This window comes from Manis javanica, chromosome X (genome assembly GCF_040802235.1).
Source record: "Manis javanica isolate MJ-LG chromosome X, MJ_LKY, whole genome shotgun sequence".
In the NCBI taxonomy this organism is placed as follows: Eukaryota; Metazoa; Chordata; class Mammalia; order Pholidota; family Manidae; genus Manis; species Manis javanica.
The window spans coordinates 12,816,482-12,838,316 of record NC_133174.1 but is presented as its reverse complement, the minus strand read 5'-3'; the positions used below and the strand labels follow the sequence as shown (position 1 = coordinate 12,838,316).

Here is a 21,835-nt window from a genome sequence, read left to right as displayed (position 1 = left end):
TGACTCTCTAATTTGTATTCTGGAAGTCTAATATGTTGCATTTTCATTATTACTCAGTTTTAGCATTTTAATTTCCATTGTGATTTCTTCTTTGATCCAAGTGTTATTTAGAATCGTAGGTCCAAGGGGATTTTCTGGTTACCTTTTGCTATTATTGCTCAATACACTATGTCAGAGAATTTATTTTGTATATTCCAATACAAAATTTGTTGAGATTTACTTTATGTTCCAGTTTATGGTCAATTTTGTAAATGCTCCATTTGTGCTTGGCAAGAATATGTATTCTGCAATGTTGGGTGCAGAGTTCTATATATGTCTTTTAGGGAACATCTGCTAACTTTTTTATCTGTTTATTCTTTCAGTTCTTGAGAGAAGAGTATGAAAATCTACTGCTATGATGGTAGATTTTTCTACTTCAATTTGTTCTGTCCATTTTTGTTTTACATATTTTGAGGCTATATTAATAGCTGCATATATGCTTAGAATGGATTTAATTGGCAACTTGATTATTTTACCTTATGAAGTATCCCTTTTTATTTCTAGTAATATATATTTCCTTGGAGTCTACTTGATCAGAGATTGATAGAGCTGTTCCAAGTTTGTTTTTGTTAGCATTTTCAAGTTTTATCTTTTGTGAGTTTATTTTCAATGTTTTGTATCTATGACTTCACTGTCTGCTGGCTTCTATTGAAACTGTTGAGAAGTCTGGTATCAGTTTAATTGTTGTCTGTTTGTAGCAAAGTGTGTTTCCTCTCTGCTTGTTTTTTAAGATTTTCTCTTGCTGTTGGTGTGCTGTAGTTTCACCACAAGTGTGTGTAGGTGTGGATTTAATTTTATTTATCCTGTTTGAGAATCACTGTTCCTTTTTACCTATGAATCTGAGTCTTTCATCAGTTCAGGGAAAGTCTCAGACATTATCATTTCAAATACATCCTCTCTTATATTCCCGCTTTTGGGGACCCTGATTAGATGTATGTTAAACCTGTACATCTTACTGTCTATAATTATTAATCTTTCTAATTCTTTCTCAAGTAGTATCTAATCTTCTGTTTAACCTACTCGTTTTTTTTTAACAAGTAAGTTTTTATATCTATTTGGTTCTTCAAATCATTTTCAAATGCATGTTTGTAATTTCATCTTTTACTTCTTCAAACATTTCTTAGTTATTTTTTATTTTGTATTTGATAATTCTAATACCTGATGTCTTTGGGGAACTAAATCTGTTTTGTTTTTTCTGCTCTTACTCATAGTAGCTTGTCTACTTGATTGTTTTGGAGTCTTTGGTTATGAGCTCATGATTGATCTTAATCTCTGGATATACTTGTGGTTAAAATTAGAGATGCTTCCCATTAAGATGGGTTTGCATTTCCTTCCCAGAAGTCAAGGGGCACTACACACATAGCACTACTTTAGCCACTTTGAGGGGCCAGGCTTAATGTGGAAGTCTCAAATTCAGCTTATCCATCTTTCTGTCCTACGGTTTAGTCTCAGGATTTACTGCTACACTGAAATTAGCATTTCCCCCAGGGAAGTCCAGCCTTCTGTGCTTGCTTGCTGCCACATGTTTCCAGATATGGTTTCAAAAACCCTTCCATAGGGAGAGGAGACAGACCTTAGAGACTGATCTTACTGTGAGGCTGGTAAATGCATTAAAATTCTGTTTCCCCTAGAATCTAGCTGTTTCTTAATAGCAGGGCCTTCTAGAGTGTCTAGTCTGAGTTACCAACAGACTAAAAGTCTAATTCAGGGTTATTGTATTCTTAAGTTGAAAGAAGCTTCCTGGAAAGGGGGAATATGCCTTTTTCCAAGCATGTAATAGATTATATATATTTTTTTATCTCTATTATTCCTCACTAGTAAAAATAGAGAACTGAAATTTTAAGGAAGCAAAGAAAATGAAAATTGATATGTATGTAAGCTGTTATGTTATGAAATGGTAGGCATTACATAATTTTATTACCTGATTTATTGCAGTCTTGAAGCTGGAAAGCATTAATGAGGTCAGTTTTTCGTGAAATTATTCTCTCTTTTAACATCCTGATGGCACTACTTTCCATAATATTCACCCTGTGTTAACAAAACAATTATTATATAACAAAACCTAAGTCATCATGTTCTGTTTCATTTTAATGTGTTATGTTACCACTTACCAGTTTCTACTTTAAATGAATTGCCTAACTTCATGTATACCACCTTACCAGGTAATGAATGTATATATATATGTATGTATGTGTGTGCGTGTTTGTAAAATTTTTAAGAATTTTCATTGGTTTTCTTTTTCATTTCAAAGATTCACACAAACAATATCTGAGAATAAGAATTTTGAAAAGGAAGGAAAATAAGGAGGGATTTGTTATAGCAGATATTGAAATTTACCATAATGTTATTGAAAAAAGAAACAGCAGATATTGACACAAAAGGAGACAGATACATGATTAGAACATAACAGAAATTTCGTAAATACAGAAAACTATATATGGGAGCAATATACATGGAAAAGGATGTATTATGATTCAGTAGAAAAGGACAATTTTTTAGAAAGGTGCTAGCATAGCCAGCTAGCTGTCTAGAAGCTAAACTTCTACCCCAAACCATTACAATAATAAATTCAAAATACAGTAGGAACACAGGAATAAAGTAGTCTTGAGTCACATAACCAAAAAAAAAAAAAAAAAGGCAAAATGGCAGGTGTAAATCCAGCCATATCAATAATAACATTATATGTGAATGGATTTAAAAAAATAAAAAAGCAGAGACTGAGACTGGATTAAAAAACAAGAAGATCCAACTATATCCATCTATAAGAGGCACAGTTTAGTTTCAAAGACACAAAGAGCTAAAAGGAAAAGGATGAAAAATGATATACCATGCAAACAGCAACCATCAGAGAGTTAAAGTGGCCATACTAATAGTAGACAGAATAGCCTTTAAGACAAAAGCTACTACTACAGATAAAGAGGGATATTTTATAATGCTAAAAGAGTCATTCAGTCAAGAGGATAAAACAATTATAAATCTATACAAATCTAAAAACAGAGCCTAAAACTACATGAAGCAAAAACTGACAAAATAAAGGGAGAAACAGAAAATTTAACAATAATTGTTGGGGTCTTCAATACTCTACTTTCAATAATGGATAGAACAACTAGGCAGAAAATAAAAAAGGATATAAAACACTTGAGTGGCACTAAAAACCAACTAAATCTAACAGATATGTATGAAACACTCCAACCAACAACAATGAATACACATTTTTCTAAAGTATCTATGGAACATTCTCCACATATATGCCAGGCCATAATATAAGCTTCAACAGATTTGAAATTATAAAGGTCATGCAAAGTATCTTTTCTGATTACAAGAGAGATAAATTAGAGATTAATAACAAAGAAATTTGGGCAAATTGCAAATATGAGGAAATTAAACAACACAATCCTAAAAAACAAATGGGTCAAAAAAGAATCACAAGAGAAATTAGAAAATACTTTAAGATGAATGCAAATTAAAATACAACATGCCAAAACATATGAGATGCAACTAAAACAGTGCTTAGATGGAAACTGATAGCTATAAATGACCATATTAAAAAAGAAGAAAGAGCTTAATAACATAATCTCTACCTTCAAAAACTAGAGAAAAATAAAAAGTAAACTAAACCCAAAGCAGGCAGAAGAATGGAAAGAATAAAGACTAGAGGAAAAATACAGGCATACACATTTATTGCACTTTGTTTTGTTGCACTTTGCAGATACCATTTTTTAAAAATTGAAGGTTTGTACCAACCCTGCGTCAAGCAAGCCTACTGGTGTCACTTTTCCAACAGCATTTGTGCATTTCATGCCTTTGTGTCACACTTTGGTAATTCTCACAGTATTTCAAACATTTTCATTATTATTATATTTGTTATGGTGATCTGTGATCAGAGATCTTTGATGTTACTATTGGTAAATGTTTTTGGGTACCGTGAGTGATGCCCATATGACAGCGAAATTAATAAGTGTATTTTCTGACTGCTCCACCCACCAACTGCTCCTTCTCTCTCCCTCTTCTCGGCGTCCCTATTCCCTGAGACACAACAATATTGAAATTAGGCCAGTTAATAACCCTATAATGGTCTGTAAGTATTGAAGTGAAAGGAAGAGTCACACACCCCTCACTTTAAATAAAAAACTGGAAATGATTCAGCTTAGTGAGGAAGGCATGTCAAAAGACAAGACAGGCCGAAAGCTAGTCCTTTTGCACCCAACAGCCAAGAGGTGAGTCAAAGAAGTTCTTGAAGGAAATGTAAAGTGCTACTCCAGCAAACACACAAATGATAAGAAAATCAAGCAGCGTTATGGCCAATATGGAGAAAGTTTGAGTGGTCTGGACAGAAGCTCAAACCAGCCACAACTTTCCCTTAAGCCAAAGTGTAATCCATAGCAAGACCCTAAGTCTCTTCAATTCTATGAAGGCTGACAGGGTTGTGGAACCCGAAGAAGAAATGTTTGACGCTAGCAGAGACTGGCTCGTGAAGGTTAAGGGAAGAGGGTGTCTCCATAACATAAAAATGCAAGGTGAAGAAGCAAGTTATCCAGAAGAGGTAGCTCGAATAATGAAGGTGGCTACATCAAACAACAGATTTTCATTGTAGATGGAAACAGCCTTCTCTTGGAAGAAGATGGCATCTAGGACTCCCATAGTTAGAGAGGAGAAGTTAATGCCTGATTTCGAAGCTCCAAAGGACAGACTGACTCTTGTTAGGGGTTAATGCAGCTGGTGACTTCAAATTGAAGCCAATCCTCATTCACCATTCTGAGAAATCCAGGGCCCTTGAGAATAATGCTAAATCTACTCTGTCTGTGCTCTAGAAGTGGAACAACAAAGCCTGGATGACAGTACATCTGTTTACAACATGGTTTAGTGAATATTTTAAGCCCACCATTGAGACCTACTGCTCAGAAAAAAAGATTCTTTTCAAAATACGGCTGCTCATTGACAATGCCCCTTGTCATCCAAGGGCTCCACTGGAGATGTACAACAAAATCAATATTGTTTTCATGCCTGCTAATACAACACCCATTCTGCAGCCCATGGATCATGGAGTAATTTTGACTTTCAAGTCTTATTATTCCAAAAATACATTTTGTAAGGCTATAGCTGCCATAGATAGTGATTCCTCTAACAGATCTGGGCAAAGTAAATTGAAAACCTTCTGGAAAGGATTCACTATTCTATATGCCATTAAGAACATGCGTGACTCATGAGAAGAAGTTAAAATATCAACATTCACAGTAGTTTAGAAGAAGTTGATTCCAACCCTCATGGATGTCTTTGAGGGGTTCAAGACTTCAGTGGAGGAAATAACTGCAAATGTGGTGGGAGTAGCAAGAGAATTAGAATTAGAAGTGAAACCTGAAGATGTGATTCAATTGCTGCCATCTCATGATAAAACTTCAATGGGTGAAGAGTTGCTTCTTATGGATGAGCAAAGAGTGGTTTCTTGAGAAGGAATCTACTTCCAGTGAAGATGCCATGAAGATCGTTGAAATGACAACAAAGGATTTAGGATATTGCATAGACTTAGTTGATAAAGCAGCAGCACGGTTTGAGAAGACTGACTCCAACTTTAAAAGTTCTATTGTGGGTAAAATGCTATTAAACAGCATTGCACACTACATAGAAATCGTCAGTAAAAGGAAGAGTCAATCGATATAGCAAATGTCATTGTTCCCCCATTTTGCTGCAGCCACCCCAACCTTTAGCAACCACCACCCTGATCATTCAGCAGCCATCAACACTGAAGCAAGACCCTCCACTAGTAAAAATATTGCAACTTGCTGAAAGCTCAGATGATGGTTAGCATTGTTTAGCAAAAAAGTATTTTTTAATTGATATATGTAATTTTTTTAGACATAATGCTATTGCACACTTAATAGACTATAATACAGTATAAACATAACTTTAATATGTACTGAGAAACAAAAAAAATTCACTTGACTTGCTTCATTGCAATATTTGTTTTATTGTGGTAGTCTGTAACCAAACCCACAATATTTCCAAGGTATGTCTGTAAATGAAATGGCAAACAAAAACAACAGAGAAAACCAACAAAACCAAAAAACGGGTTCTTTCAAAAGATCAAAAAAATTGAAAAACCTTTAGCAAGACTGGCCAAGAAAAAAGAGGACTCAAATTTCTAAAATCAGGAATGAAAGAGAGGTCATCACAACTGACCTTACAGAGATAAAAAGGATTATAAGCGAATACTATGAGCAATTGTACATCAAATTATATAACCTAAATGAAATGGACAAATTCCTATAAAGATACAAACTACCAAAACTGACTCAGAAGAAATAGAAAAACTGAATGTACCAAGAACAAGTAAAAAGATTGAATAAGTAATAAAACAATTTCTCACAAATGGCTTCACTGGTGACTTCTACCAAATGTTTAAAGAAGAATTAGTACCAATTATTCACAAACTCTTCCAAAAAATAGAAGAGGTGGGAATATTATTTATCTAATTACATAAAGCCAATATTACCCTGATATCAAAACAATGATCACAAGAAAACTACATACCAATATTTCTTATGAATATAGATGGAAAATCCTCCACAAAATGTTAGCACTGTAACATCTTCTTGTGTTGACAGATAGTAACTGCACTAGGGGGGGTGAGGATTTAACATTGAACCACTGTTGTACCACTATGCTGTATACTTGAAATCAATATAAGATTGTATATCAACAATACTTCAAAAAAAAATGCTAGCAAACTGCAACCAGCAACATATAAAAGAGATTATAAACCATGAACATGTGGGATTTATCCCAAGAATTCAAGGTTTGTTTAACGTCTGAAATCCATAAATGTAATATACCAATTAATAAGAGAAAAACTGTGTGATCATCTCAATAGATGCAGAGAAAATATCTGACAAAATCCAACACTCTTTCATGATTAAAACACTCAACAAACTAGACATAGAAGGGAACTTCCTCAGCCTGACAAGGGGCATCTACAAAAAACACAGCTAATACACTTAATGGTGAAAGACTGAATGTGTTCCTCTTAAGATCAGGAAAAAGGCAAGGATATCTGCTCTCACCACTTCTATTCAACATTGGTCTGGAGTTCTAGCCAGGGAACTTAAGCAAGAAAAAGTAGTAGAAGACATCCAGATTAGAAAAGAAACAAAACTATATCCATTCACAAATACTATGGTTTTGTATATGGAAAATCTCAAGGAATCTAAAATCTATCAGAAGTAATAAACAAGTCCATCAAGATTGCATTATATACAAAAATGAACCATATTTCTATACACTAGAAATGAAAGATCCAAAAATGTAATGAAGAAAAACAATTCCACTTACTGTAGCACCAAAAAGAAAAAAATACTTAGAAATGAATTTAATAAAAGAAGTCTAAGACTTCTCTACATTGAAACGCATACAACATTGTCCAACAAAATTAACAAAGATCTAAATAAGTAGAACAATATTCCATGTTCATAGATTGAAAGTCTTAATATTGTTAAGATGGCAATAGACACCAAATTCATCTATAGATTCAAAATAATCCCTATCAAAATCCCAGCTGGCATTTTTGCAGAAGGTGACAAACTGATTCTGAAATTCATATGGAAATGCCAGGGACCTAGAATAACCAAAACAATCTTTTAAAAGAACAAAGTCTGACTCGTATTTCCCAGTTTCAAAACTTACTACAAAGCTAGAGTAATCAGGACAGCATGTTATATTAGCATTAGAATAGACGTATAGATCATGGAATACAATTTAAAGTCCAGAAATAAACCTATACCATTATGATCAATTGATTTTTGACAAGTGTGTCAAGGAGTTGCTTCTTATGGATGAGCAATTAAATGCAGGAAGGGCATTCTTTCCAGCTGATAGTGTTGGGACAACTAGATATCCACATGTATAAAACAATAAATCTGGATCCTTACCTCATACCATATATAAAAATTAACTCAAAATTTATCAGACACACAAATGTAAGAGCTTAATCTACAAAATTATTAGAAGAAAACGTAGGAATAAATGCTCATGACCTTGGTTAAGCACTGGCTTCTGAGATATGATACCAAAAGCAGAAACAAAAAAGAAAAACAATATATTGGATTTCATCAAAACTAAAAACTTTTGTGCAACAAATAATACCATCAAGAAAGGGAAAAGACATTCCAGAGAATGGGAGAGACTATTTGAAAATCATATATCTAATAAGTGACATGTATATAGGATATATAAAGAACTCTAACAATGCAATAATAAAAAGAGTAATATGCATTAAAAATGGAAGAAGGATCTGAAATAGATATTTCTCCAAAGAAAATACACAAATGTCCAATAAGTACATGAAAAGACTTCAATATTACTGGTCAGTAGGGAAATGCAAACAAAAACCACAATGAGATTCTATCTCACATCCACTAAGATGGCTATAATCAAAAAGACATCATAACGGGTTGGCAAGGAGGTGGAGAAATTGGCATCCTCATACAGTGCTGGTGGGAATGTAAAATTGTATAGCCCTTTGGGAAAAAAGCTTGCAAGTTCCTCAAAATGTTGAACATAGTATTACCATATAAGCCAGCAATTCCATTTTCAGGTATATAACCAAGAGAAATGAACACATATGTATGTACAAAACCTTGTTAACCAATGTTCCAAACAGCATTATTCATAGTAGCCAAAAAGTGGAAACAACCCAAAGTTCCACTAGTTGTTGAATGGTCAAGGAAAATGTGGCATATCTATACAATGGAATATTATTTGGCCATAGAAAGGGATGAAGTATTGATACATAATACAACATGAATGAACCTCAAAAACATTGTGCTGAGTGAAAGAAGCCAGTCACAAAAGACCACATATTGTGTGACCCTATTTAAATGAAGTGTCCAGAATAAACAAATCTATAGACAGAAAGTAGATTCATGGTTGTCTAGAGTTGTGATGGGGGGCAGGTGACTGGTAAGTGGTGGCTAATAGGTAGGAATTTTCTTTTTAGGATAGCAAAAATATTCAAAAATTAGATTATGGTGATGGTTGCACAACTCTATACATGTACTAAATACATTGAATTGTATATGTTAAATTGGTAAAGTTTATGGTATATGAATTATGTCTCAACAAAGCTAAATAAATTTGAAATTAATTTATATATATGCATACATATATACAAATTACATAAATTGGTGTTGGAGACATTTTCCAACAAAGGTGAAAATCCAAAAGTTATGATGAAATTATAAATAAAATGCGATTTCATAGAACTAAAGCAAACACTAACAAAATATGCAATGTGCTCATAAAAATCCTTTATTCTTCATATGCAAAGAGCTCCTAAAAATTGATTAGAAATTAACAAGCAACCCAAAATAAAACAGGGGAATGATATAAATAGGAAATTCAAGGAAGAGAAAATGCAATGTCCAAAAACATAAATGGGTAAATACAGCTGTCTTTTTTAAAATGCTAATTAAAGCAATGAAATTTTTCATTTTCACCCATCATCTTGGCAAAAATTAAGAAGGGTAATATGATCTGAGACTAATGAGGTTACAGAAAAATAATGTTATTTCTCAAATTGTTAATTGTTACAGGTCTTTTGGCATATCTAGCAAAATTTTAAACATGTAAATCCTAAATTTTGAAATCTCACATTAAAAAACACTAAAACTTATGGATATATGTATGTACATGTATGTATACACACACACAGAAGAATGTTATAGCATTATTTTTAACTGCCGAACCCTGGAACCAGTCTGGATGGGCCATTAAGAAAGATTTAGTCACTCCATAATAGTTATGGCACATGTATACTACAGAATATTATGTAAATCTACTAAAAAGAGTAAGTTAGGTCTACCTGTACTAACTTGGAGAAATGTTCACAGTACAATCTTTAGGAAACAAAAGGCATTTGTAGAATAGAGAGTGCAGTGTAATTCTATCTTTGTTAAAAGATGTGTGTATGTCATTTACTGTCTTTCTCCTCCCACTGGGATGCATTTGATGAGGGAAAGGACTTCTGCCTATTTTGTTTATTGCTCTATCACCTATGCCTAGACCAGTGTCTGACACATAGTAGGTGCTCAAAATTTTTTTATTCAATGAATGAATAATTGCATGTCTGTTTTTTGTAGGAGCAAGAAGGTGGAAGGTTCGACTCCAGGTTATTAGTTTCAGTTGTTGCTGGGGAAAAGGATTATTGAGGAGTAAGGGGAGAGAAGATCATTAACATTGTCTTTATACATCTTTGTTTTCTCTCACCTCTTAACAATAAGCATATTCATCTTATACTGAAAAAAATCTAAAAAAGATAATGGTAAAGGATGACAAAGAAGATAACCTATGAAAGCCATCACCCAGAGAGACCCACTTAACCCCTGTGGTTACACCAAGGAGTGACCAGTAAGTACTTGTCTTCACTGCTGCGGCTGCTCCCCGCCATCCTGGACTGGGTCCGCCTGGTCCCCAGTGCTCAGAATTCTCCTTAGAGTATACACACCTGTGGTAAAGAGGCCTCGAGCATGTTGCCCTAGTTACTTGATACTGGTAGAATCGAGGAGCTGTACCATATCCCACTCTGATGTAAGCTCCTCGATTGCTGCCTTCTTCATAATAATTAGAAGCAGAAAATATAGTAACAACCTGATTAGAGAAAAAGAGGGTGAGATTCACATGGGGTTAGTTTGCACAAGGTCCTTCAGTAAAGTTAGAAATAGTTCGATTCTTTAAAAGCAAAAATCGAATTTCAAAATCCATACTGATTATCCAAGCCTGACAGGATTTCCCGTGATTCCACTGGAGAGAAACAAGGCTTTTAACTCAGTGTCCCTAGGAGGACCAAATTCTAGCCACTCATGCCCACAGTGCACGGCCTTCCATCCTAGCACATTTCAGTTCTGTATCTTAGAATCCTCCACAGTGCTCAGTTTTACAAATTCTTATTTCGCAAGGGGGTAAAGCCTTTATTTTCTTTCCCTGTGATATTTGAGCATTCAAAATAAAACTTGTCTAGTATGACAGTCTTTTTCTTTTGCTTGGAGGTGACTGATTCAGAAGGTTCAGGGACCCCCACAAAACCAGTGCTTTAAGGGCAGAGAAATCGTGGCTAGAATAAGGGAGCATGGCCATTGTGTTGGGAAGGAACCGGCCTTGGAGCTGTGGTAGATGATGGGAGGGTAAACCTGGCTCAGGCCCAGTTCTGTCCTCATGTGCCTATCACTTCGGACAAGCCATTGTCTCACTGTTTTCTTATTATAAAGAAACCCTGGATAATATATGCCTTAACCATCACATAACATTAGTATGACCCTAAAATGAACTAATAGAGTTAAGAAAAGTGAGTTTTGAAATAGAAGGAAATGCCACACAATTTGGCATTCCTTTTTATTTACTGCTGCTCTCTATTAGAAAAGGGACATTGAAGGACAACTTGGGACAAGAACCCAGTTCCTCATCCCTCACCTCTTCTAGCCCTATCAGACACTACCGAAGGAGTACAACACACTTTAAGCAGCTGCAGCAGGGGATTTGCTAGAGGTCACCTACTCGGTGTGTAGAAGAGAGGTGTATTTTACGGCTCATCGCTGCACAAAGTACAAAAGGTGAACAAAAGCAGACGGGATTTTTATGTGCTCTGTGAGGAAAGGACATGTGTAACCCCACTGTCCCGGAGAGCTGCTTTGCAGTTAGTAAATAACAAAGCCTTTCTTGGTGTGTATGTAAGGACACGTGTCAGAATTTTTATCTCTGGGATTAGGGAAGATCAGGGAAAGAAGCTGAATCTCTCTTAGGGTGAGGGACAGTGAGGCCCCTGCAAACAACCTGCATGAACTCTACTGTCTCCTGTTTGTGTGTCCCAAGGCATGGCCTTCTGTTTTAGTAATGGAGAAGATATCTTCCCATGGGCCTCTAGGTCAGACACATCCCGTGAAGCAAGACTATGCACGGGGGAGGATCTGTGGCGATGCCACTGATGATGTTGGCTTACCTTCCCGTCATGGCAGATTTCATACCCTTCGGGCTTACATTCATGGGACCTAATCAGCATCTTCAGCTGGTATTTGTTAAGAATCTGGGAGGTAATATCTGGCCCAAAATAGCAGCCTCCTCCTCGACTTATGTTTGGGTAACAGCCTTTTCTGCCTCTGGGGTCACTCCACAGGATATCAATGACCTGGGAACAACAAACCAGATTAGGCTGCTATTTACAAGTGAAAGTCGAGATTCCAACTGATTTGCCAGAAATAGTAACCCAAGTTACCCCAAAGTCTAACTAGTTCTTGCCCCTCCTTCAAAATTGTTTCATACTCATCTCCTCCAGGAATCTTTTCAGAATAACTTTTATGCCCATAGCCACCAATCCCTTTCTGTTCATCCCCATCCCCAATAACCAATGTAGTGATAACAATAGCCAAAGTACCAACACGCAGTGATCGTGAAGAATCAGCCCTTGCCTTTGTTTGGGGGTATTTTTTTGGTGGTGGTTGTCAGTAGTCTTTAAAAAAAAAAATACTATCACAACAGTTTCACAATTGCTGAATCTACCAAGGTTTTTTCTCTTAAAAGAACTTCATTGTCATGTTCAAAGGACAAAGGTGCTCGCCACAGTAAATACACATTAGGTGTCCTTAATATGTTCAAAGAGATAAAGTAGGTCTCCCAGCTTTGGCTCTGGTTTTTGCCCTGTTGAGCACATAACATGAGGAAGCCTTTTCCCCACTACAAATGTAGGCAGCTGTTCATTCAAGAATACCCCTTAAAGCCTCTACTTCACTTTTTGTGCCTTTGATAAGAAGCTTCTCAGTTTCAGTGATACACTTAGCCATGGACTGACTACCATGATGTGTTTTCCTAAATTTGCAAGTATTTTATTAGCAAAACATTTTCTTTGGGGGCTGAAAGAGATAAGTGTAGGCTATGTGATACCCAGGACTAAAGATCCAATTTTCTAAGAATATTTTTATAGAAAATTAGAGGGTCCCTTTCTGTGATTCTGATCTACATATAATGTTTATTTAAACTTCTCCTACAGGATGAGAAAAACTGGCTGTCACTAAGGCTGTGCAACCTTGAGAAAACTCTCTGAGTCTCACCTTCTAGATCTTCAAAATCAGGAAACTGGGTCAGATGACTTGTAAGGCATCTGAAAGCTCTAACAGACTATGATTCTAAGACTCTGTATTTTCAACATGTTTCTGTTGAGGGTGTGAGGAAGCATGCATTTTAAACTGTGCAGTTATTCTAGTGGGTCCACATCAGGTCTTAAGAAGAAGACCAAAAATGGCTGGCTCACTAAACCTGACTGTACATTCATTTATACATTTAGTATTAAAGGGAAGCTAGAAATAAGTGAGGAGGAAAGACAGTGAGGTGGAGAGAACAGAACTAGTAGGTGAACTCTGCAGTGACAAGCACCTGGTCAGGACTGGAGAAGCCCTGAGCCAGGCACTTACCAGACACTTGTAGAGTTTTGCTGATTGACTGAAGTGACAATTAAAACCCAAAGAAGATTCAGACCAGGAGTCTCCCTTCTCCACCACTGAATTCCAACACTGGCACAACCCTACCCTACAAATAAATGCAATGGAGCCCATTTACTTCGCTGGTGTTTATGACAAAAATAACTCATTTTGAACTGAGTCATATCTGGCATCTTATATGAATTCATGTTTGGGGGACATGATCTGACCTTTAGTATAATGAAGGAGGAAACACAGCACATGAGGAATTGTGTTTTATAAGGAGGGAATAAGTTTTAAACTCCTACATGAGATACAAGTCATTTATAGCTAAAATTTCCCCTGGAAAGCCTCTTAAATTACCTTTAAAGCACAGTACCCATGATTTTGTATATACAGCCCTATACAATAAGATATTCATATCTTACATATGTGATAATATATATGACAAACAGTATATACAAAAATAAAATTATATACTATTCTCTCCTTTTCACCATACGTATACAGTTGAAACTTACATAAATTAAATGTACATATGATGGGACTCTGTTGAACTGGAATAAGCACTGGCCAAGGAGCTGACACTCTTCAAGTGTCAGCTGTGTCACCTTGTGCAAATCACTTGACCTATTTGAGCCTTAGTTGGCTTATCAGTGAAATGAGGAAGATATATCTAACATTCAATTTTCTTTGATTCACAGTTATCAGGGGTATCAGTTTTATAGAAATGAACTACTTCAGAATCATCCATTCCTCAAGTTGTGCATTTCTTTTCTCTCTTTCAACTTCATTCACTTCACTAAGTTTATCCAGACTGTGGCCACAACATAGATTTAATTCTGAGGCTCACAAACAAAAAATTCTATAAGGGGCCTTTTGCTGGTGAAACAATTCCTCAGCAGAAACGATCTCTTTCCTCTCACCAATATCACTTTTCTGAAATGGTGGTAAGTGCATGAAAAAATAGTTATTCACAACATTCCTTCCTGAAAATTTTCAAACCAAAAATTGGAAGTTTTACTGAATGACAGATTTTATATGACCAGGGCAACAAAAATCTATTTGTATCTCAGCCTTTAAACTTCCTAAATACAAAATAAATCCAGCAAAAAGTGCCCTGTGCTTGTCTGCAGCTCTAACTAATCCAGTTTCCAAAAGTTTGCTTTAGGGGAGAGTTAATAGCTCTGAAAGATGTAGCTAGATGCTTCTCTTATAAGACACTAACACTATAGTTTCTTTTATGTTTTCCTTTAGTTATATGTCCTCTTCCAGCTTTTGAACATGTCATTTTAACAGCTGTGCTCAGTCCACACCTTCCAGCCCAGTACCTAGAGGTCTTTGGAAGACTATGCCTTCTCTACACATTGCCTCATTGGATGAGGGGAGAGTTGAGTAGCTCATTTCCTTTCTAAGACCTCCTGTCACTCTTAAGTCATCTTTCCCTTCAGTAAAAGAGCACAGACACTAGAGTCAGACCTGGGATAAAATCCGGCTCTATCTTTCAGTGACTAGCCATTTCACTCTTGGGAGCCTTCACAATGAGGCCAACTACCATATTTAAAATTGCAACTCTCTCCCCTATCTCCAGTTCTCCTGTTTTCCCTATCCTTGTTCTAGTTTTAATTTTTTCCATTGAACTTCTCACTTAATTTATTATACAATTTACTTTCTTATTATTATATTATTATTTAACTCCTCCCCTAGAATGTAACCTACATGAGGTAATAAATCTTTGGCCACTGACATTCTCAAAAGCCTAGAACAATGCCTGACACATAGTAGGCATTCAATAAATACTTGTTAAATGAATGAAGAGAAGGAAGTCACTCAGGATACAAATAATTACAATTATTTTTTTTAAACCTCTCTGGCCTCCTTGTTGCAAGTCCATCCTCAAGAAGAGTATCACACTTGTCTCTAGACAATGACTTAGTTATGAGTATATATATCCCGTCCATCTAGTGAATATAAGATATAATTTAAATTCTAGTACCCTGCCAAGAATTATGCACTTCCATGAGAATGGGATAAAAAGCCTTTGAATATTTATCATAACATAGCTCATAGATATTAAGAAATAAAGTAATTGTGAAATATGTTTTTATCAGGAAATTTTAACTCTAGCTAACTAAAGTGTACATGTCCACGATGTATTAGGAACTAAGGAAAGAAGACTAAGGATACAAATGAAATTATTAAAATATTGGGATGAGATTCTGGTCAATTTTACCCTGTATCAGCTGCAGTCATGTACATGGAGTCTGTAAGATGCCTCATCTATATTTTGGGAGTGGGGGAGGTTCTAAGAATAATGACCTCCCGTCTCCTCTCTCCTACTTCTTAAGACTCCATCTCTCCATAATTCTAACTCATCTATGCTTCCAGAGGCTACAGTTTTCTTTTAGTGCAACTCTAATATCTTTGGCATGATCCTTCTTACTCACCACAATCCTAGAAGTACTTTCTCTAACCTTGACTTTGGAATTTGTATGCCAAAATTTAAGGAGGTATCCTGTCTTGATTACTATAGGGTGCCTATTATACTTACTTGATTTTTCAATACTCTGGATGCACAAGTCAATAATGAATCCTATTTCTCTATCACTACCCCTTCCCACCATCTCTATCTCCCCACTTCTCTTCCTTCATATTAGCCCTTCATCAAATTGAGGAGATTCCCATTACATAACTCAGTAAATTTTAAAAAGATTTAAGTCATGCAAAGTATGTTCTTCAAGGACAATCAAATTCAAGTAGAAATCAATAAGAGAAGGATATATGGGAAATCTGTAAATATGCAGAAATTAAACAACACACTCTTAAATAACATGTGGGTTAAAGAAGAAATCACAAGGGCAATTAGAAAATACTTAGAGATAAGTGAAAATGAAAGTGCAACTTGGCAAAACTTATTATGATGGAGCCAAAGCAATACTTACAGGGAAATTTATAGCTTCACTAGAACAGGAAAAAGATCTCAAATCAATGACATTACCTTTCACCTTAGGAAACTAGAATAAGAAGACCAAACTAAATCTAAAACAAGCACAAAGAAGGAAATAATAAAGATTAGAGCAGAAATAAATGAAAGAACATAAAATCATAGAGAAAAATCAATAAAACCAAAAGTTAGTTCTTTGAAAAGATCAATAAAATTGACAAACCTTAGTAAGACTAAGAAAAAAAGAGGCTCAAATTACTAAAATCAGGAATGAAAGAGGGGACAAAACTACTGACCTTACAGAAATTTAAATATATATAAGTACGTATAAAAGAATACTACAAACAACTTTAGGCCAACAAATTAGATAAATTAGATGAAATGGACAAATTCCAAGGAAGACACAATCTATCAAGATTACTGAGGTACAAACTACTCAAGAAGAAATAGAAAATCTGAAGAGAACTAAAAGAAGAAGACTGAATAGGAAATCTTAGAATAATCTACAGTGAAAATCCCAGGCTCAGATGGCTTCACTGATGAATTCTACCAAACATTTGAAGAGTTTATATCAACCCTTCACAAACTCCTCCAAAAAAAACAGAAGAGGAGATAACACTTCCTAACTCATCCTTTTAGGCCAATCTTATGCTAATACCAAAGATATCATAAGAAAACAAAACTACAGACCAATATCACTTATGAATATAGATGTAAAAATCCTCAAAAAAACTATTAGAAAACTGAAGCCAGAAATATATTAAATGGATTATATGCCACAACCAAGTTGGATTTATCTAAGGAATATAAGCAATATAAGAAATCAATCAATGTAATATACCATTTGAATAAAGGAGAAATACCACATAGTGATTTTAATAGGTACAAAGAAAGCATCTGACAAAATCCAACACACTTTCGTGATAAAAACACTCAATACACATACACAATGGAATATTATTCATTCATAAGAAGAAAACAAATCCTACCATTTGCAACAGCATGGATGGAGCTAGAGGGTATTATGTTCAGTGAAATAAGCCAAGCAGAGAAAGACAAGTACCAAATGATTTCACTCATTTATAGAGTGTAAGAACAAAGCAAAATTGAAGGAACAAAACAGCAGCAGACTCACAGACTCAAAGAAGGGACTAGCAGTTACCAAAGGAAAAGAGGTAGGGAAAGGTGGGTGGGGAGGGAGGGAGAAGGGGATTAAGGGGCATTATGATTACCACACATAACGTAGGTGGCTCACGGGGAAGGCACTACAGCACGAAGAAGACAAGTAGTGACTCTGTAGCATCTTACTACACTGATGGACAGTGACTGCAATGCAGTGGGTTGGGGGAACTTGATAATATGGGTGAGTGTGGTAACCACAATGTTGCTTTGTGAAACCTTCATAAGATTATATATCAATGATACCTTAATAAAAAAACAAAACAAAACAAAATACTCAACAAAGTAGGCACAGAAGGGAATCTACTCAGTTTGATGAAGGGCAGATAATATACAAACAGCTAATATAGTTAATGGTTAAAGACTGAATGTTTCCTCCTATTATTAGGAATAAAACAAGTCTGTCAATTCTTACCACATCTATTCAGTGGTGTATTAGAGGTTCTAGACAGGGCAATTAAAGAAGAAAAAGAAATAAAAGACAGCCAGATGATTAGAAAGGAAGAAACAAAATGATCTCTGTTCACAGATAACATCCTCATCCTCTTGTATATACAAAGTCCCAAGGAATTCCCTAAAAACATTAAAATGAATAAACAAGTTAATCAAGGTTCACAACACAAGATCAGTATACAAAAGTCAATTGTATTTCCATACACCAGCAATGAGCAAACCAAAATGTAATTAAGAAACAATTCTATTTACAATAGCATCAAAAATACTTAGTAATAACATTAACAAAACAAGTGCCTCAGTGTACGTGATTAGAAAACACTGTTGAAATTTTAGAGATCTAAATATATGGAAAGAGATCTCATGTTCATGGAATTGAAGACATAATATTATTAAGATTGTAACAGTACCCAAGTTGATCCAAGGATTTGAGACAATCCCTACTAAAATCCCAGCTGCTTTTTGGTAGAAATTGGCAAGCTGATCCTAAAGTTCATATAGAAATTCAAGGGACCCAGAATAGTCAAAACGATCTTGAAAAAAGAGAACAAAGGTGGAGAACTCACACTTCCCAGTTTCAAAACTTTCTACAAAGCTACTGTAATCAAAACTGTGTAGTACTGATGAAATAGAATTAAGAATCTAGAAATCAATCTTCATATTTATGGTTTACTTTTGACAAGGGTGCCGAGAATATTCAATGAGTCTCCAATAGTCTTTCAAAAGTCTTTTTAACAAATGATGCTGGGATAACTGTACATCCACATGCAGTAGAATGAATTTGGACACCTACCTCACACCATACATAAAAATGAACTCAAAATGGATCAGACCCCTAAATGTAAGAACTAAAACTATACAAGAAGAAGAAAACATAGGAATAAATCTTCATGATTTGGTGTTAGGCAATGACTCCTTAATTATAATACCAAAACCACCAGAAAAAAAATTGATATGTTGGATTTTATTAAAATTTAAAACTTTCATGCTGCAAATAACACCATCAAGAAAGGGAAAACATAGCACACAGAATGGGAGAGAGTATTTGCAAATAATATATCTGATAAGGGATTTATCCTAGACTATATAAATTCTTACAATGCAATAATAAAAAGATAACTCAGTTTTTTAAATGGGTAAAGGATGTGATAGACATTCCCCTAAAAAGATATACAAATGACAATTAAGCACAGGAAAAGATGTTCAACATCATTAATCATTAGAGAAATGCTCAAACCATATCAAATCAAAACCATAATGATATTCTACCTCACACCTACTAAGATGGCCATAATCAAAAGGATAAACAATAACAAGTGTTAGAGAGGATGTGGATAAATTGAAATTTTCACATATTGGTGATTGAAATGTAAAATGGTGCAGCCACTTGGGAAAACAGTCTGGGAGTTTCCCAAAGTGTTAGACTTATCTTACGACCTAGCAATTTCAATCCTAGGTATACACCCAAAAGAAACAAAAACATGCCCACACAAAAACTAGTATGTGAACGCTCATAGCAATATTATTCATAATAGCCAAAAAGCGGAAACAACCCAAAATATCTACCCACTGATGAATGAATAAATAAAATGGGGTATATCCATATAATAGGATATTATTCAACAATAAAAAGAAATGAAATACTGATACAGCCTACAACATGGATAACCTCAAAACACTGGGCTCAGTAAAAGAAGCCAGACACAAAAGATCACATATCTTATGGGTCCATTTCTATAAAATAAGCAAATATGGGTCCAAATGAATATGGGTCTGATAAATATGGGTCCAAAATAAACAAATCTATAAAGACCAAGAGTAGATTACTGGTTGCCTAAGGCTCATGGGAGTCGGGGACAGACTGGGGAGGGAATGGAAAGTGACTGGTAATAGGTATGGAGTTTATTTCTCAGGTGGTAAAAATATTCTAAAATTAGACGATGGCGATAGTTGCATAGCACTCTGAACACACCAAAAACCACTGAATTAATATACTTTAAATGGGAGAATTACATGGCATGTGAATTATATCTCAACAGAGTTATTAAAAATATAGTGATGCATTCAGAGAGAAGGATGCAATGTGCTTATAAAGCTAAGTCACTTTTTATCTAGATATTGTAAGCGTTAACATCATCTATGCTGTGTCTTTGCTGCAACTTTGGCAGATACTTTGATAACCTACCTGTTCCCATTCATGCTTTGTTAACTGTTCAGAAGGGGATTCATTTGTTTTGACTCCTTGAGGCACTTTATTTTTCCCCAAAGCAGTATTATGGTCTTCACCTAATGGAACTGGTGGCATCAGCACAGATTTCATCTACAAAACAAATTCATGCTTTAGCGAAACCCTACGCTTACTATGCCGAATGCAGAACCTTCAGTACCAGCTGCTATTCTGTCTATATTAGTGTACTTCAACCCAGTGAAAAACACATGGTCACCTTTTCCATCTCACCACCTCCTTTATCTCATTGATCTACTGGTCTCTACAAAATGGGCCTGTTAATTCTGTTTGTATATTTTTCAACTAGAGGGAAAGTTTCCCATTAAAGTTTCTAAAGGACCCCAGGGGCACACATATCAATTCTAGACATGTTCTGAGGCATCATCACAAGAAATGGAAGATGCTAAGGGAAAACTAGTCTCCCTCTAAGCTTTTGTCTATGCATAGGGGTGAGAGAGAACCAACAGGCTTTGAGTTCAGAAACACCTTCTAAGAGGGTGGCTGCTTTTCATTTTGTTGTGTTTCCCAGGAGAAATGAGAAAAAGTACATCGTGGTCCAGGAAAGTCCTCAAAGGGAACATAGGTTGAAAACTTTGGAAGCCTTTCAACTTAAGTGCAATGTGGTTCTCAATCTGACCCTGCCAGCAATTATGTTCTTTCATCCTAGTAACAAAGATGATGCATTTCATAGAAAATAAAATGTCTTTCTGTTAGTACATCAATTGCTATAAGCCCATCTGCATTCCCTTATACAACCTGAGACTAATTTTATACTTGTTTCCTTGTAGCACCATACCTTTATACAAAATAATTTGAAACAATACTTCTATTACATTAGTGGCTTTAGGTCAGTAATGGACAATTCTCAATGGCAGGCATTCCATTTCTTCTATAAACTTGGGTGTATATGAAGTCTTACCTTTATTTTTCAAAATAAAATTGAATCCTATTCTGAGGTCCTGTCTCATAGATATGGTTGGAAATTCAATCTCAGCTATTATTAGTGAGTTCCTACCCTCCCTATCTCTCCCCAGCAAATGTCCACAGGTCTTAGGTAGAGCAGAACATTCTGTGACGAAATCTGGACTTGGGTACACACCACTCACTTTTGATAATCTCACTGGGCAAGGCCACATGGTCTCTTAAGTATGTGTGACTCTGCTGTTTCAAGGCCACTTGGGATCACAATACTTTGCCTGAAGCAAAACACCACACCATCATTTCTACTGGGAGTGCTAGTAGCCATCCCTTCTCATACTAGGGAGTTTGAAGAACACTAAACCAGAACCATAGTCTTAAGAATCTTCCTTCTCTGTCCCTCTTATAAGGAAGAGTCCTCCAACTTCATTAATCCCACTCCCAAGCTGCCTACCTTACAAATGCCTTTAATGAACCTAGAATGGAGGTTGTCATCAGGTTCCCCCAACCCTACTTCTCCCGTTGTAACAATTAAACCATAAGAACAGGTGTAAACCAGGAACTCTATACCTGGAGGGTCCTAAGTGATGGGGAAGTGGGCAATATAAAACTGAACTTGAA

The 21,835-nt window shown here is 35.6% G+C and overlaps 1 protein-coding gene across 5 annotated transcripts in view; it reads right to left on the bottom strand.

Moving 5' to 3' along the window:
• The window catches only part of PPEF1 (protein phosphatase with EF-hand domain 1), a 135,638-nt gene that overhangs the window by 17,468 nt on the left and 96,335 nt on the right, over positions 1-21,835 (bottom strand). For all 5 annotated transcript variants that reach the window (XM_037020564.2, XM_073227603.1, XM_073227605.1 and 2 more), the window contains 4 exons: positions 20,255-20,389; positions 12,023-12,208; positions 10,535-10,677; positions 1,961-2,067 (listed from right to left, as the gene is read on the bottom strand). In XM_037020564.2, the coding sequence (XP_036876459.1) occupies positions 1,961-2,067; positions 10,535-10,677; positions 12,023-12,208; positions 20,255-20,389 (571 nt within the window). The remainder of the gene's footprint in view (positions 1-1,960; positions 2,068-10,534; positions 10,678-12,022; positions 12,209-20,254; positions 20,390-21,835) is intronic.